The 16602-nt window shown below is 41.0% G+C and overlaps 3 protein-coding genes and 1 long non-coding RNA gene across 4 annotated transcripts; 1 reads left to right on the plus strand and 3 right to left on the minus strand.

The window, feature by feature from the left end:
• Positions 1-3956: 3956 nt before the first annotated feature.
• LOC122033346 lies at positions 3957-10000 on the minus strand. The gene is made up of 7 exons (XR_006126507.1): positions 9510-10000; positions 8593-9104; positions 8346-8498; positions 8151-8266; positions 7872-8045; positions 4610-4687; positions 3957-4536 (listed from the first exon to the last, which is right to left on the minus strand). It is a non-coding gene; the product is annotated as an uncharacterized LOC122033346 (long non-coding RNA).
• On the plus strand, positions 7479-8339 carry LOC122033337 (transcription factor ILI5-like). The gene is made up of 2 exons (XM_042592348.1): positions 7479-7783; positions 7894-8339. Exons 1-2 carry the CDS (start codon positions 7679-7681, stop codon positions 8047-8049), a joined length of 261 nt encoding a protein of 86 aa, XP_042448282.1. The 5' UTR covers positions 7479-7678; the 3' UTR covers positions 8050-8339.
• Positions 10001-10742: 742 nt separating the features above from the next.
• On the minus strand, positions 10743-13270 carry LOC122033355 (putative NAC domain-containing protein 94). Its single transcript, XM_042592362.1, has 3 exons — positions 11986-13270; positions 11553-11899; positions 10743-11455 (listed from the first exon to the last, which is right to left on the minus strand). Exons 1-3 carry the CDS (start codon positions 12206-12208, stop codon positions 10832-10834), a joined length of 1194 nt encoding a protein of 397 aa, XP_042448296.1. The 5' UTR covers positions 12209-13270; the 3' UTR covers positions 10743-10831.
• A 717-nt stretch (positions 13271-13987) lies between these two features.
• On the minus strand, positions 13988-15743 carry LOC122033363 (aquaporin NIP2-2-like). Its single transcript, XM_042592369.1, has 5 exons — positions 15577-15743; positions 15268-15492; positions 14776-14970; positions 14620-14681; positions 13988-14423 (listed from the first exon to the last, which is right to left on the minus strand). The coding sequence occupies exons 1-5, from the start codon at positions 15685-15687 to the stop codon at positions 14153-14155; spliced, it is 864 nt and encodes a 287-aa protein (XP_042448303.1). The 5' UTR covers positions 15688-15743; the 3' UTR covers positions 13988-14152.
• Positions 15744-16602: the final 859 nt, after the last annotated feature.

A 16602-nucleotide genomic window follows, 5' to 3' on the forward strand; every position in this document is an offset into this window, starting at 1 on the left:
GTCTAAAGTTCAATATTCACAAGCTGTTGTTGGAGGACGTTCTATATATCTTCAGGCTAAGTCCCATCTGAGTCTGACTGCTAGACAATTTTTGTGAGAAATTCAACTTCCTTTTAATATTATATATAATTGATTTCTTTTCCTGTTTTGTAGCCAAAACAATGTGAAAGGTGTGCCTCGGCAACTCTACCAAGCTAGATGACAAGGAAATGGATGCTCGTGGCGAGGCCAAACTGGAAAGCCACGAGCTTATGTTGATTGGATCCACTGAGGAGTCGATCGAGGAGGAGCTTACGTCGATCAGCTTGACTGAGAGGCCGACTAGGGAAGAGGGAGCCAGCCAAGTCATGGGGACTGACGTGGCTGAAAATACAGAGGAAATGTCCCCCTACCTTCTCTGCTGCCCATGGAAGTTCCCTCCGAGTCCACCACCTCAAGGGAACCTCTGATTTTATGTTAACGACGCAAGAGTCGTAGATCAGCTACCCCCACTGAACAAGTCTCCTCTATACCACCGGCCCATGTCCATCGTCCGAGTGGGGAGAGAGCTCTTCCTCCATTCATCTAGCGCTCGGAGTCAACCTTCCATCTCCAGTCTTGTCCAAGCGGACGCCATATATCCTTGAGTTGCCAACAGGAGTTATTCCCACGCGGCCCATCTCCTTTTTGCCACCACCTCCGACCGAACCTACGCAGCTCACGTCCAAAAACCCTCCACTCCCCAGTCAAAGTCCAAGTCCGTTGCACAAGGGTCGAGCGGATAGCCTAAACCCAAGTCTAAGGCTGCCTTCACAAGACCCTTCAGAACCACTTGCCCCAATCACATTATCAATATACAATATACAAGGCTTACTAGCCTAGACTTAGGCCGAGTACTCTCTAGAGGAGCTAGCCAATCAATTCTCTCAGGATGTCACCGGGATAAACTTTCTTCAACGTTATACATTCATTTTTCTCATGTGCCTTTCTTTAATTCCTCCCTACTTTTCTAGTTCTGGGTGGCTGGCTTGTCTAGATGCCAAAAAATAGCAAAACAGAGCCATGAGCACCAAACCCTAGAGGGCTTGACAAGAGGAGTCGATACTTCTCAAAGTTTTGTTGAGTGACTCAAAGGTGACGTAGCCCAACTGAAGGGCGAACTACTGTTAAGAGCCAAGCTGGCTCTTATAGAGGAGAGAGATAAGGGGCACAACCAAGTGGTCTAGATTGAGTGGCTCAAAAAGCAACTATACTCTTCTGAGGCTCGCCTCCGATCGGAGAACACTTGGAAGCTCTGAGCTATAGCCGATTTGGATCTCAAAAATATTGAAGCTCAGGTCCTCGCTAGGAAGCTAGAGGAATCAGAGGCCACTTTCACCTCCGAGCTAGCCGGCAAGACGCCTGAACTATCGGTCAAGGACCTCCAATTTGAAGAGAAACAATAAGCCCTAGATTCAAAGAACACTGAGCTAGAGGCCTTAAAGGCCAAGTTGGAAGCTTCCAAGACCGAGCTAAAAAACTATAAGGCCGAGGAGTCTGATCAGCTCAAGGCCTTCAGAGTAGAGTATCAGCACTCCAAGGACTTCAACGTGATGTTGGTCAATCAGACTTTCAAGATATTGAGTTACGGCACATAGATAGATGTAAAGCAGCTTAGGGAAGGGGCTACTTAACCGTCAAGATTCCTAGGAATTTCATTCGACATCAGAAGATCTTGGAGGGCATTCCAAATGATGCATTTCCCGACCTCCCCTGACGGGTTTTCATCCCCTTATGATTGTAAAAACTTAAAGACTTATGTTGCTTTACCTATATATATTTTTCTCATTCTCTGATTGCCTTTGAAGCTTTTTTCCTTAGTCTTATGTTATGTTTTTTTTTCCTTAGAGTAGTGTCACTTCACTTACTTAAATTCTGGTTAGTACTTGAATTACTGTCAATTCATGGCAGCAACACTTCGACTGTGTGAAAAACTTCAAACACATAGATGGAAAATCATGGACTCGGGGAAACCCCGCTCATAGCTCAGCACTAAGGCTCGAGAATCCAAGACTTAGGCGTGAGAGCAAGTTCGCTTATAACTCGGCCAAATGACGTGAAAGTTTGGGACTTAGGTGTGAGAGCAAGTTCGCTTATAACTCGACCGAATGATCCGAGAGTCTGAGACTTAGGCATGAGAGAAAACTCACTTATAATTCGATCGAACGATACGAGAGTCTAGAACTAAGGTGCGAGAATAAGCTCACTTATAACTCAGCCGAATGACGCGAGAGTTTGGAACTTAGGCGCAAGAGCGAGCTCGCTTATAACTCGATCGAATGGCGCGAGAGTCTGGGACATAGGCGCAAGATCAAGCTCGATTATAATTCAGTTGAACGACGCTCAAGTCTAGAACTTAGGTATGAGGGTAAATTCACTTATAATTCGATCGAACGGCACGAGAGTCTGGAATATATGGGCCTTTTGAGTGGAGTTTGCTTGCATTTTCATTGAGCACAGATACTCAACAAGATACATATTTATGTCATACAAGCATGCCCTCAAGCCTGATAAGATTGCAGATAGTTTCCACTATAGGAGGAGGAGCCGGGGGGAACCCAGTCGACCCTTCCACTCGAGTCCCTCGCTTGGTATAAGGGCTCGTCATTGATGTAGCCAGGTCATTTAGCAATGGACACCCGACTGTTTCCTGTTGTTGTTGTACCAATCTCTACGCTCGAACGTCTATTAACAACTCTAAGTCTTCTTGCGATAAAGTAACTGTAATAAGTCGTTCAATCTCTTCTATCTCCGCATTTTAGATTCAGGCTAAAATTCTCACAGATGACACCAAATTTGATCATGTCTGAAATCGTAAAAGATAAAACACTGGGCGTGTGGCTCTGAAATTGAATGTGAAAAGACTCCGTGCTAGAAATAGAAGATGTTGTGTGATCCTGCGTGTCAAAAACAAAAAGTAGAGGAAAAGAAGGTCAGCAACCGGGCCAGGGAAAGGTCCCCAACGCAGACACTCTGATGCTCAAGTCAAACAGGTGTCCGAAAGAAAATGCAATGAACAGTAGTGGAGAATAATGGAATCTAGGTGCCTTAGGTTGCGTCGCATAATGTAACGTATGTGTGCATGTAGATGGAGACCCTCGTTATAATGTTAATTTTACTCTCTACATGAATCTCAAGGCATTGCCAAAAATGGACAAGTCCTTTTGTCATTTTGACAACTTATTAAAAATGGACCCATCATTTTTGTGTTTCGTAGTGTAGAAGCACCTCACATAAACTGCACAGCAAATTTTTCATTGATTCTCTAACAATTGTTATACAAAATGTCAAGAAAGAATATTAAGTCATTGAGTATGTGGGCCACCTATATGCTTAATGGATAGATTGGTCGGCAGATCGATTCACCTTTGTAGTCCGATCGACTCTTATTTGTAGGCATGATCGAGTCGAATAAAGGATGAGTGTTACTCTTAAGGACTCGGTCAATCCTCGACCTTCACACTTGTGTAAAGAGTCTGATCTGGTGGGGTCAAGTGTCCAACATGTCCAATCGAACCTCTGGTCTAATCAGCCAGAGCACTTGACGGAGATATCTGAATCATATCTAAATGTCACTGATACAGCTCGAGATTTCGTAGATCCTAAGGGACTCGGCGTCCAATCGACCCAGCGATCGGATCAGCTAGACTACTCAATCGACCAAATGACTCTGCTAACTCCGAATGTTGACTTCTTCTTGACTTTGACTGCTACGTTAATCGGCCTTCTTGACTTCAACCCCAACCCGAGGCCCACCTTATTTACCATATCACTAATCGATCTAGGGGGTTCCCTTCTTTATTAGTTTTCCTCTTCTTCGTTTGTCAATTCACAACCTTGTCATTCTCAATACTGACACAATTAAAGGAGCACTTGAGTATAATATATACTACTTTTTGGATCAAAATGGCTGGAATTAGACAACCAAGTTAATCGATCAAACCAATTGGACACAAACCATCATTATTTCACCTAGCTAGACCAAACTATAAGCAATACAGGAGACCTTCAAGTTTCATATTCGACAATTCTCAGGCATCGAACTCAGTTGAACATTATAAAAGATGACGTGAAGGTTAGGGCTCAGTTATCTAAGCAACACAGCAACAATTTCTCCCAAGTTTGATGAAGCAGTATAGCACTATCAGTTCTGGACAGCAAGTGGACCATCAGATCTTGCAGTGGTCCGTTGAGAAAGATTTTGCAATACAGTGATTTTAAATTGTGTGTGCAAGTCGCGAACTCTATTTTCCAGGTCTAATGGTGTGGTCAAAAGTTATTTGACACTTTCTGCTCCTTTCTTACTTATCAGTCCACTATTAAAGTGTTAGCTAGATCTGAGTCTTTTCTCTTTCCTCTTCCTCCCCAAAGGTTTTCTACCTTTTTTTTCCCCGTCTCTTTTTTTTCAAGAGCTTTTCAGATGAAACAGGATTTGAAGATGATGGTCATTGGTAAAGGCCTTCAAGTGATGCTTGATTTTCCTCTTCTGTTCGGGTTTCTGACATCAACTTTAATTGGCTGAGGAAACAAGCATCAACCGGTTAATACATGTATCTCAGTGATCTGAAAAGGAAACTGAAACACTGCATACCATTGTACTTGTTGAATCCACTGCATTCTCATTGCATATATGAAAAAGGGATTTAATAGCTTTTTCAGATATTGATCGCTGCAAATTTCAGCATGAAAATGATTAATAAAATTTATAAGAAACTTTGATTAAAGTTTGTTAATTTAAAGAGTACTAAAGTTTGACGTGAAAAAAAACGTATAATACATATCAAGGACAAAACATTTGGGAAGCCTATGTTCAAGAACATCTGCCTATCGTGGACAAACTACTTGTGGAATCATATGAAACTCCATGAAAACAATACACATTATACACACACACACAAAAAAAACAGAAGAATACACTTGCTATAAAGAACAAATGTATGTATAAAAATAAATAAATGCACATAATGCACACAAAATACTCTTCACATTTCACAGAAAGTCCTCAGATACGATAAGCACCTGAGTTTTCTGCCTATATTATTGTTTGAAGATGCGCGGCAAGGGTATTTTTTCAAAAAATTAAAAAAAAAAGGTCAGATGACAAGATTAATCATTCCAAATTTTTAGTTTAAAGTTTCACTTTTTATAAATAATAAATCACCTTCGACTGTGCTTGCCTCTCTAAAAAAAATTAATCAGATGATCATAAGATCGATCTCGTTAAAACTATCCGACTAATACTACCTACCCTATTTACCCAATAAGTGACTTACCCAATCGAAACCACCGACCATGGCAGTTACATGACGCATCATTCACACAATTAAACCCCACCTTTTCTGCTTCCTCACCCACGCTCCTCGAGCACAGAAATTTACCCCTTCGTCACTCCCGCGGGGGCATGGAACCGAATGCGAAAAGTACTCCCCACGGGTAGGCGGCTCCCCCGTCAGACATGCTCACGTGTTCGGGACGCGTCCCATGCAACCCTGTCCTCCCCCATTCAGTTCCATCACGTCCATCAATTAATTCATCTCAACGTAGCGAGATACTGAATGTCTTTTTATGACAAAAAATGAGAAAAATAACAAACAAGTGGAATTTCAGAATATGTCATTGTGCATACCCAATAATAAATTAGACGACACAAATCGACCCCACACACTAAACGCATGACCAAGCTCAGACGACACTCTCAGTGCGTCTGCTGTCCAGAGACTTCATATGTCATAGGCTACTTAAAGCTCATCATGTGGATCTGTTGGGTGATGTGTTCGGCGAGAGGAGCTAGTAGTGACTTGTGTAGCAGCGTTATATATATATATATATATATATAACGATTAAATATAATTTCAATTCTAAATTTGAAGGTAAACTTCCCATTGCACGCAACTATTTTTGACTATTACCATTTCAGGCACCAGCCTCTTTAAATTCATAAAAGGGAAAGGAGGCCAGAAATACTTATCTTACCTTTGTGTAAATCATCATATAATTTTGAGCAAAAAAAAATTTACTTGGTGGCCTTCAACTTATCAAGTTCTACAAGCATGTACATATGAACTCTTGAGAGTGTTAGATTATGTGATCCGAATTGCAAAAATTTGAGATTCCTGATAGTGTCAGGTTGAGGTCTGCTTTTAGGTTAGTGTTCTGGCTATCAAGTAATTTTGAGCACAAAATAGGGGAACTTTGAACGGGTAAAGGTGACTTTTGAGATTTTACCTGAACTTAAAAAAAAAAATGCTGCAAATGATATTTTACCTAAGCTTGTATCGGATGGATAAGACAAGAGATGAAAGAACAGCCCTGTTTTTTAGGGAACCGGATCACATGATATCCTTAATGGGCCAATGGCCCACGAACCGTCGACCGAGTCGCCATCACCGTAGCACGGAAATTAGCAAGATTTGCATACATTTGGTAAATAACGTCGAGAAATGTAAATAAATCAAGCATTCATGAACAAATTTGATATTCGATTTGGTAAGAATTTCTTTATGTTCATTCAATATATACAAGATTAATTAAACAAATAAGCTTGAACAGCTCGTTAAACTAAACAAATAAACTTAAACACATATGTGTTTAGCTCATTAACATTTGTGAACAATGTCCACGAACCATATTCATTAATAAATTTTTTTTCAATATGTTAAATAAATAATAAAATAAAATAAATTAATTAATTTAAATTATCAAATTTAATAACCAATCAAACAATTAAAAATTTTTAAACAATCAAACAAGTTTAAATTGAGAGTTTGATAACATCAAAACGAATCAAGCTCGAACTAAGCTCAAGCCAAGCTTGAATTGAGTATTCGATAACATCTAAACGAATTAAGCTTAAGTAAACTTCAAACAAACTCAATCTCGTAAAAAATAAACTAAGCTAAATTTGAACAATCATTTCAAAAACTTGATTCATTTTAATCTTAACTCGATTATCTTATCAAACAAATTTAAATACCTTAAAGTTCAACTCGACTCAACTCATTTATCATCCTAATGACGCTAAATCCTGTCCGAGTTATTCTAAGTTTAAGGACCTTAAGAGTCGGTGTTAGATGGACATTAGCAAGTCTCAGAATCATAAGACAAAGGACAAGGCATCTTTTGGGACGAGTGTTAGGCGATTTTTAAAACGAGTGTCAGTGTTAAACTTGGACTCCAGAGAAGTAGAAAGAGACAAGGATGGGCTACTGTGGGGCGACACGTGACGAGAAGGGAGTTGTGTGGGGACAGCTCTTCAGTCGGTCCTGGGATTAAATGTAGTAAATCAAGAAAACTCAGAAGATATATGGATGAAGGGATAAATTATACGGGATGTAAAAATTTACGTCCCAGTCAACTCTGAAGTTGGACAAATCTCTATCCACTTACCACATAAGCTGCTTGTGGGGGTGCTCTGGCTAAGAAGCTGGGTTGGGAGGTGGTGCCAGGTGAGGGAGAGGGAGGGGACATCGGGGCCTACACTTTCCATCTTCCCTTGCTCGTCTCCACTTCGCCTTGCTCAGCTCATTCCGTTCCATCCCCTATAAAGTCCTCCCTCTATCCCACCCTTTGGTCTCTCTCCATCTCGCCACCCACACCACCACTTTCCCTTCTTCCTTCTCTCGGTGTCGCTTACTCGTTGTACTACTAGAGTAGACTAAAGATGTCGAGCAGGAGAAACAGAGTAGTCTCAGAGGAGGAGATTAATGAGCTCATCTCCAAGCTTCAATCTCTCCTCCCGGAGACCCGCCGACGAGGCGCCGGCCGGGTAAGCAAAAGAACGAACACCTAAACGTCAATTTACAGACTAAAGATCTAATAAACCGAAAAAAAAAAACACCGCGTTGACGACTAACCTTGAGTTGTGCTCTTGCGCAGGCGTCGGCAGCCAAGTTACTCAAGGAGACCTGCAACTACATCCGGAGCCTGAACAGGGAGGTGGACGACCTCAGCGACCGACTCTCCGCGCTCATGGAGACCGTCGACACCAACAGCGCCGAGGCTGAGATCATCCGGAGCCTGCTCCGTTCCTGATTCACGATACCTCAGTCAGTTACATATACATATATATAAATATTATATGCAAGTCTACATCTATGGCTACGTAGATGAATATAGATAGTGTACGCACGTACCTCAGTTATGAGAATTTGAGCTAGGAAGTAGCAAGCAGCAGTAATTTCATTTTCTTGTTATTTTCTTTCACATGGTCTGGCTCGAGTTGTTATCTCCGGAGACAACCAACCGACATCTGCGTAAAAAAAATTAGTAATGCATGTAACTACAAGGTTCTACTTGAATATGTTGTGATATTATATTGCTTATCTGACCTGGAGCTCTAACCACGAACGTGTTTTCTGTCCTTGACAGTGTTGTTAAATGCCACAGTCCACACTCCACAATCTGTATCACTTGGCCTTAAGCATTCTGCCTTATCTCGTCTTTTGACCAGCAAGTTCGGCGACCAGGGTAAATGCCGACTCCTGTTAAATTCAAAACTTATTATAGAAGACACGCATTTATGATCGTAATGAAGCAGAAAACGATAATAGCATTCGAGTAAGGAAGGAGAGGAACCTTGCATGTGTTTGGGTTGCCAGTTTATTCGAATCAGCAGCAGGTTTGAGAAAGAGACTGTTTCCTTGTCTAAACACTAAAGATAAGGGAGAAAATCAACGATAGAGATTTGTTCATGAGGACGAAACGTCAGCGTCGCATGAGTACAAGAGGAGGACGTGGGCCCCACGGAGTGGCCCCACTGTAAAGCCACTGGAACGCTTTTCATTCGGTGGTTGCAGAATCAGTTGAGTTGACGGTTGCGACTTTTGTAACTTGCAGATCAAGTGCACATCACAAGCACATAGCAAACGAATATAAAAGTAGAGAATTAGCACCGGCACGCCATATGCACTGAGAAAGTAGACGATATGATTTCAAATCCATAGGGGATTATCATTAATATGATGTCAAAATCCTACGGAGGCATTGTACAAGAACATGATTGATGACAAGGGAGGGGGAAAAAAGAGAAGAAGAAACACTATTATTTCCAAAATTTGTCCAATTTCCTGGCGCCGGACAAAAGTGACCTGCAAATTTAAAGGAGATGCTAACTTAGAGGATAGAAATCTAGAAAAACACAACTAAATTTATTAATCCGAGTACAAAACAGCAGTAATTTTGAATGACTGGTGAACTCCTGTAAAGAATAGAAGGGAACAAAAAATCGATGGCAAAAAAAAAAAATTCCCCCAAGAAAACTCCCTGAACAATTGATAAAGGAGAAAATAGGCGAATCTAAAGTAGGAAAGCTGCGATCAACTCAGATTTCCATGGATTTGAGACGAGAAAGCGCGAGTCGATAATAATATTGTAGTTGGTAAAACCAATGGCATACGAACAATTTACAAAGGGGAAAATAAGAGCCGAAGACTAATCTAAAGTAGGAGCGCAACGATGAACAAAAATCGTAACAGAATAGCAAGAAATCGAACCAAATCAAGCCGATCCGAGGGCCGTCATGCTGTTGCGAAGCGGAGAGGCCGGAAGTGCCGCGGCACGAAAACACAAGGCCGCATCTGCGGAGACGGACGAGTGGTGGAGGGCGATGTGGAACCGCATGACCCTCTCACTCAACCTCTCGCCGGCAACGGCTCCGATCCGGAGATCCTCCTCCCGTATCCGCCGCACCTGGCTATGGACCAACGGCATCGAAGGGCTCTTCACCTCCCTGTCGGCCGGTGCCGCTTCTTTCACTTGCTCCTCCTCTTCGACCATGGCTCCCCCAGCCATGGAGATCGCCGCCGTCGTAATTTGCGTTCCTTCTCTATTCCTAGGGTTTTGAGCGACGCCGAAACAAATGGCAAGCGACTTAAAAAAGGAACGAAGAAGGCAGAAGCGCGCGATCGCTGCTACGTTTACGGCACGCCAATATGCACACCTGGACGGCGTCGTCGAACCGGTAGGTTTAGGAACTCGGCAACCTAGCCACGTGTCCTCCAACCAACGCAGTTCTCTTTGGCAATTCTACGTGTACGTCGGCAATCAAGACAAGTGCGATCGTGGACGGCCGTGATGGAGAGAGATCGGACAGCAATCTACGATCCCGGTGTCCACGTAAGAGCGAGACGTATCCCACGTGTCACATCAGCAACCTGTGCAGTATGATTGGGGGCCAACGTTCATTTCGACTGAAACGGTAGAATAATTCTTTTAAATTATCCACTATAGTTTTAAAATTATTAAAATATTTTCCAAATTTTTTGAATCTTACCCTCTATTAAGTTTGGTATTTGGAAGTACGTACAATTTAAATCCTCAAGGGCATTTTAAAGAATGTGTAATGTTTAGAAGGCAAGCTGAAAATTTTCCTCAATCATATAACGCTTTAATTGTTGGAGCAGCGGTGGTGGCCCAATTAATATGTTTTTCGGACCGACCATGAAATGGGCAATTTCCACGTGGATGGAGCAAATTAGGGATACACTAAATTAGTCAATTTTGACTTATTCAGTCATGATAATTCGGATCAAATTAAAAATAAAATAAAAATTAACGTCTAATTATTAAAAAAAAATAAAAAAAGGAACAATGATCTTTGTGTTGGGCCTAAGTTTCAACCCAAGGCTTGTTGAGGCCATAAAAGCTGCATCGAATAGCAATTAACACACAAGATTAGTTAGCCAGCCTTGAGGTGAACAATCACCACTAAAGCTACTCTTCTTCAAAAATATACAGCACAATAATACACCTAAACCACCCTCATGATCTCTCCAAGACAACATACTTAATTAGCTGCAAAGACTCACGAGGTTAACTAAATATAAGCTGAAGAGCTATTACTGCTTCTGTTGTTATTGTTACTGCAAGGCAAGCTTAATGGCTTCCACTCCTCGCTGTTAAACATTGGAGGCAAGGCGAAGCTGAGCCCGCTACTGGAAGCCTCCAATGGCTGCAGATGATACTGATCACTATTGTTGTTCTGCAGCCCAAAGTCTACGCTGTTGCCCAAGTCGAGCAGCATCGAGGTCACATCCATGGCCGTGCATTTAGCAGCGGCAGCAGCAACCGGAGGCTGCACGTTGACCTGCATGTTGTCGATGAGCGGAGAGAAGAAGGAGAAGCTTGTACTGCTGGGGCATGGCTTGAAGCTGGGCGCGTTATCTAACGGAGGGAGGTGATGAGGATTGATCATGGCATTGTGGACGTTGGTGCAACTGATCAAGTGTGAGGGTGTTGGAGGCTGGGTCATGATGTGGTCGGAGACGAAGGGGACGACAGCGTGGTGATGGCCGTGGGTGGAGTTTGGAAGGGGTAGGAGGCGGTGGAATTCCGGCGGAGTCGTCGTCATTGCTTCAGAGGAGACCCAGTTGGAGTGGGAGACAGCTCTCTGCGCCACCGAGTTGGTCTTCTTGAAGATCCTACAGATGGCCCATGAATCCTGCAAATTTAAATTAAGCTTAATTAATTGTCGTTTTCACCTACTCCTATTAAAAACAATATAATTAATTAATTAGTTATTAAATTAAATTGCTTACATTTGGGAGGATATGGTTCTTATGATCGAGAGAGGTACAAGAGACCTTGAAGAGGGAGGTGGGCGAGTGATGGTGATGAAGAGAGACTAGAGAGGAAGTAGCTGGGAGTCTGAACTCATGCATCATCCAGTCAGTCTTGACGCCTTTGGCGGCCCGACCTCTGTAGAAGACGAGGGACTTCTTGAGGCCGATGCACTTGTTTTGGTCAGAGGAGTAGATGGGTCTATCTGTGCCTGTGGCCTTCCAAAATCCAGCCCCAGTCACTCTGTTTGGCCTTGTGCTGTTCCTGTACTTTCTATCTCTCGGGCAGTAGAAGTACCATTCTTTCTCTCCGGTTGTTGCAAGCTCTGCAGGATTTAATTAATTAATTAAAGACAAAAATTAATATGTTAACTTAATTCTTTTGAAAAAAAAAGAGAGAAAAACTTCTTACTTGGAAGATCCCATGGATCATACTTGTAGATGTCGAGCTGCCTGATGAGCTCGATGGAGAGAGGCTTCTGCTGCACCTTCCTCTTCAAGTAGAAGCTCACGAGCTCCTCGTCGGTCGGGTGGAACCTAAACCCCGGCAGAATCACCTCGTCCGACGACGACCCCTTCGTCTCCACCTCATCCACAGCAGCACTACTTCTTCTCTCATCCATCGCCACCGTCATGCAATATGATCAACTGAACTATATCAAAACCCTAAACCTAGCTAGAGTGCTCTTCACCTTATAACTTGCTTCTTCAGACACAGATTAACAAGTAATAGGGCGACCTACACGCGCTTCTTGGATTAGGGTTCCCTCTCAGGGCTTCAACACCCCTTCTTATAAACAAAATATATAACACTAGTGTCGAGGGGAGCTGCATGCCAGATTAGAACAGTCAAATTGTTTGATATATATAATCAAGTGGCATCTCCAAAAAGACTAGTAATTATAATTATTATATATGTGACTTAGGTCGTGCAGTTCATACTGCATCAGGGCATGAATTGTATATAAAAGTGAAGGTGAAGGTTGAAGAGAATGATGGGATCGAGGTGAGTGATTAAATATACTGCATGGTGCGAGAAGAGTTTGACACTTTATCCAATAGAATATAATAGAATAGAAGCTTCATATATTCTCATATTCAATCCCAAGAGTCTACAAATTCTTCTGATTTATACCCTTTTCTTCAGTGGTTTAAAATGATTAAATTATAACCTTTAGGGTTAGACAACTCCTAACTCTTATTTAGTTCCTAATTAATTTTTTTGTTTTCATCTTAGGAAAATATGAAGTTTGAATAAAAAAGAGAAAATTTGAATATATATTATGCATACCATGCACTGTGATATATTATTAATTCTTTACCTGTTTATGGTTTTTTTTTTTAAAATAATGGTAGATGTCTTCAAGACAAAGATATAAAGTGAAAGGTTAAAACAAGTGCTTCGTAAAGGTGTCTTTAAGCATATATTTTGATATCTATAATGGATTCTTCCAAAAGCAAGGTCCCATTAAATAAAACAATTGAGTTTAATTAAAGGTTTTCCATTTGCAATGATACTAACCATGATTGGAAAATTTTTCTCTCTCTATATTTCTTCCTCATTATATTTCAACATGAGGCAAAATTTGAGACAAAGCCACATTGGTAGAAGTGAATATATGTTACTTGAGAAACAATTGAAGTAAGGTAATTTTGTAAAAAAATAATAAAAAAAGTTAAATTAATTAATGATAAAAAATTTCCCCTCATTAATTAAGCTCTTCCTTATATATAGTAGTACTTCATTATTTATTTATTTTAAAAAAAATGAGATGCTTGACCAATTCCCATGACCAAGATTTGCTAACCATGTTCCCTCAAAACCCAACCAATTGAGAACCATGAACTTAATTGATGGGAGGAGAGTTTAAGTCAACAATTCATCTCCTATATTCTTTGAACCCTAATTTGACATTTCCCAACATGAGCCATCTCGGTTTGAACCCACTTTGTCTCTTCTTCCCTGACCTTGGGTCGCACCCCCCCAAATTAACCCGGCCCAACCGTGCGGTTCAAGTTAAAAATTGGGTCAAACCCTTAGACCTTAAGCTTCTTCTCGTTTCTCGCAAACTATGATTCCAATGCAATTTGGTTAATGAGGCAGTGCTCACTACTGTTAATTATATATATTTGGCCAGTTAATTCCACTAGTATGCTTAATATAATTAATTAAAAATAGTACTTGCTCCACTAGTGGAATATCAATTGTTAATGCAAATCTAGCTAGATGCGAAGGTCAGTCACACAATGATAATTTTATTTAATTATCAAATTTAAAAAATGAAATTAGAACTCATGCTATGCATTTAATCCATTAAATTCACAGTGTGCACTGCCTCCCAACAGCGTACTTACTTCACTACGTTTTCAATGGAAGCCAAAGTCCGAGGCAAACAAGAACACTTCCAATCTACTCAAACACTAAAATATTAAGGTTGTTTATAAATAGAGGGAAAAATATTTATTTTTCCATCGGAAAATAATAAGAAGAGGTTACATTGCTGCGTGGCTTACAACGTTGGGGAGGTACAAAATATATTTAGTTGTAGTAAAAATCTTCCTCCCTTCCTTCAAAATGATTAAATATTATCGCAGTAATTATTGTTGGCCATTTCCTGGCTCTGCAGCCTGCGAAGCTTCAAGGAGGGCAGTCTGTGTTTGTGCGAGCTGCTGCCGTCGATTTGGGCCGAGCTGGGCTTCTCATTCAGCCTTATGAAGTTATAGGTCATAGAGCCCATTAAGGTACCCAAGACCGGCCCAATTATGTAAACCCAAATCGAGTCGTACTTCCTGCTCGCCACTGCTGGTCCGAGCGTCCGTGCTGGGTTCATCGAACCGCCTGAGACCGGCCTGCACAACTCGACTCCACCTTAAGAACCCTCGTGGCCTCTAATCAACCTTGGTTAGTTAATTAATAACTAATCTCTCTCTTTTGTGTGTGTGTGTGTTTGGAAAAAATTAAATTTAGAAAATGTTGCTAACCAAATAAATCAGAAGCCTACAATTAAATTAAATTAAATTAAATTAATATGTTGATTTTAATTACCCAGCTAAAATGGATGTTATGCACACTGAAGAACCGACGGCTAAACCGGCCAACTCTCCAATCTGCAAATGTATGAATGCAAAACCATCGATTAGTGGAAAATTATCAATAAAAATAGTAATTATAAATAAAGAAAATTATACGATAAGGGCTCACAGCTTTGGTATCGGTTGCTACCGCCGAAGTCACAAACATCATACAAAAGGTCACAACAATTTCCATAACCAAGGCCTTTGATGCCGTATCGCTTGGCGTTGTCGTCCCCAAATTCGTTATCGGGTGCAACAACTCTCGGAGGACGAAGGATGCAATCATCGCACCGGAGATTTGCGCGACCATGTAGAAGGGAACCTACACAACGGGGAATTTAGATTAGTTTTGGCTTGGATCCAAATGTACTAGTTAAAGGATGAAAGATTTATTAAAATTTCTATGTTTGGATAGCACAATTAGAAGTAGATATTATTGACTAAAAATTCTATTAATCGAACCATGAATTATTTACATATATATGGAACAATTAGCCTTCATTGAATTAAATGGCGGTTGGATATAGAATTTACTAATAATTCACTTTACTCCATGTGTTTTTTATTTAAATAATTATAGGAAAAAAAGTATAAATATATTAAGTGATGATGAGCATACTTGTATCCATGGGAAATGCCTGGAGACGGCGAAGGCCAAGGTGACGGCAGGGTTCATGTGAGCGCCGGAGATGTGTCCGACGGCGTAGATCATGACGGTTACGATCAGTCCGCCGGTGACCGAGGCCCCGAGCTGGGAGACCAGGCGTGGGTTGCTGCCGCTGAGGGCAGCAGCGCCACAGGTGACAAACACCAGTAAGAAAGTGGCAATCATCTCAGAAACCACCTGAAAACAATTGCCCCGACGTTGAGTTTACTTGATCCATGAACGAAAACAAATTAACAAAATGATGAACTATAATTAAGGCACCTTTCTTGCAAGGAAGGGAGGGAGAAGGTGTTTGTGGGGAGGAGTACTGATGGGGGTTTGAGAGGTGACCACAGAGATGTCATGGATCTCATTAGGGTTGTGGGAAGCCATGGCCACTTGCAGCTTTATTTCAAGCTCCTCAAGGCCCCTTGTCGGTGTGATCTTCCTCTCCCCTTCATGGCTGGTATTTATAGAATAACAAATAACAATGGACGAATATATCATTAATTAATAATATTTTAAAAAAAAAAACAGAAATTTTATAAATAAAATAAATTAAAATCATATATGTCACCTTTCTCTTGATCCGGGCACTTTGCCCTTTTGGCCTCCCACTTAATATATGCGTGCCCATATCTGAATGCCTTGCTCGCCGACCTCCCCACTCAATTAGTGATCAAATGTGATTAATTAGTAGTTAATTGTGATCAATGAATTAAAGTTTAGGTTTGGAATGGGTAGCCAAAGAAATATGGCCACCTTGTGTTACTTTTGTCACATGTATATATCTATTACTTTTTTTTTGGGTCTTCCAAAGTTCTTTGAACTTGACTACCTTTTATATCCTATAATTGTAGGAGTAGCTTTGGATAAAGTATCATCCACAAACTCTAATTATAATGATATGCTTGTGGGATGGATAGAAAGTGTAGGTTTTTTTTATAAGAATTAATTGTTTTGATGCAATATAAAATCTAGTAGATGTATCCTTCTTCATTCACTCAGGATCCTCCTTTCTTTCTTCCTCCGTAACTGTGGTGGTATCGATTCTCCGATGGGTCCACTCTCGATGTCTTGCTAATCGTAGTTTGACGGTCAAGTCAACGACCGACTAAGGTGCGAAGCTCTTGTACATGCGTGAGAAGTGAAAGGAAATAAGAAACAATGAAGTTTTTTTTGCGTGAGAAAAAAATCATACCTTTATGGAGCGCTAACTGTTGACTGCCATGTTCCACTTCTTCTTTTCATAACTACTGATTGTCACGTCCTCCTGATTGCTGACTGTCACACCCCTTTGACTTTTGA

The sequence above is a fragment of the Zingiber officinale genome, chromosome 1A (assembly GCF_018446385.1).
Source record: "Zingiber officinale cultivar Zhangliang chromosome 1A, Zo_v1.1, whole genome shotgun sequence".
In the NCBI taxonomy this organism is placed as follows: Eukaryota; Viridiplantae; Streptophyta; class Magnoliopsida; order Zingiberales; family Zingiberaceae; genus Zingiber; species Zingiber officinale.

What these genes read in the sequence shown, in the direction of transcription:
- LOC122033355 (XM_042592362.1), bottom strand. Translation starts at nt 12,208, where the DNA reads ATGACGGTGGCGATGGATGAGAGAAGAAGTAGTGCTGCTGTGGATGAG. An exon ending in TGATCCATGGGATCTTCCAA is followed by an intron (nt 11,900 to 11,985) that starts GTAAGAAGTTTT and finishes TAAATCCTGCAG; the next exon opens with AGCTTGCAACAACCGGAGAG. An exon ending in AGAACCATATCCTCCCAAAT is followed by an intron (nt 11,456 to 11,552) that starts GTAAGCAATTTA and finishes TTAAATTTGCAG; the next exon opens with GATTCATGGGCCATCTGTAG.
- LOC122033363 (XM_042592369.1), bottom strand. Translation starts at nt 15,687, where the DNA reads ATGGCTTCCCACAACCCTAATGAGATCCATGACATCTCTGTGGTCACC. An exon ending in CTCCCTTCCTTGCAAGAAAG is followed by an intron (nt 15,493 to 15,576) that starts GTGCCTTAATTA and finishes AATTGTTTTCAG; the next exon opens with GTGGTTTCTGAGATGATTGC. An exon ending in GGCATTTCCCATGGATACAA is followed by an intron (nt 14,971 to 15,267) that starts GTATGCTCATCA and finishes CCCGTTGTGTAG; the next exon opens with GTTCCCTTCTACATGGTCGC.
- LOC122033337 (XM_042592348.1), top strand. Translation starts at nt 7,679, where the DNA reads ATGTCGAGCAGGAGAAACAGAGTAGTCTCAGAGGAGGAGATTAATGAG. An exon ending in GCCGACGAGGCGCCGGCCGG is followed by an intron (nt 7,784 to 7,893) that starts GTAAGCAAAAGA and finishes GCTCTTGCGCAG; the next exon opens with GCGTCGGCAGCCAAGTTACT.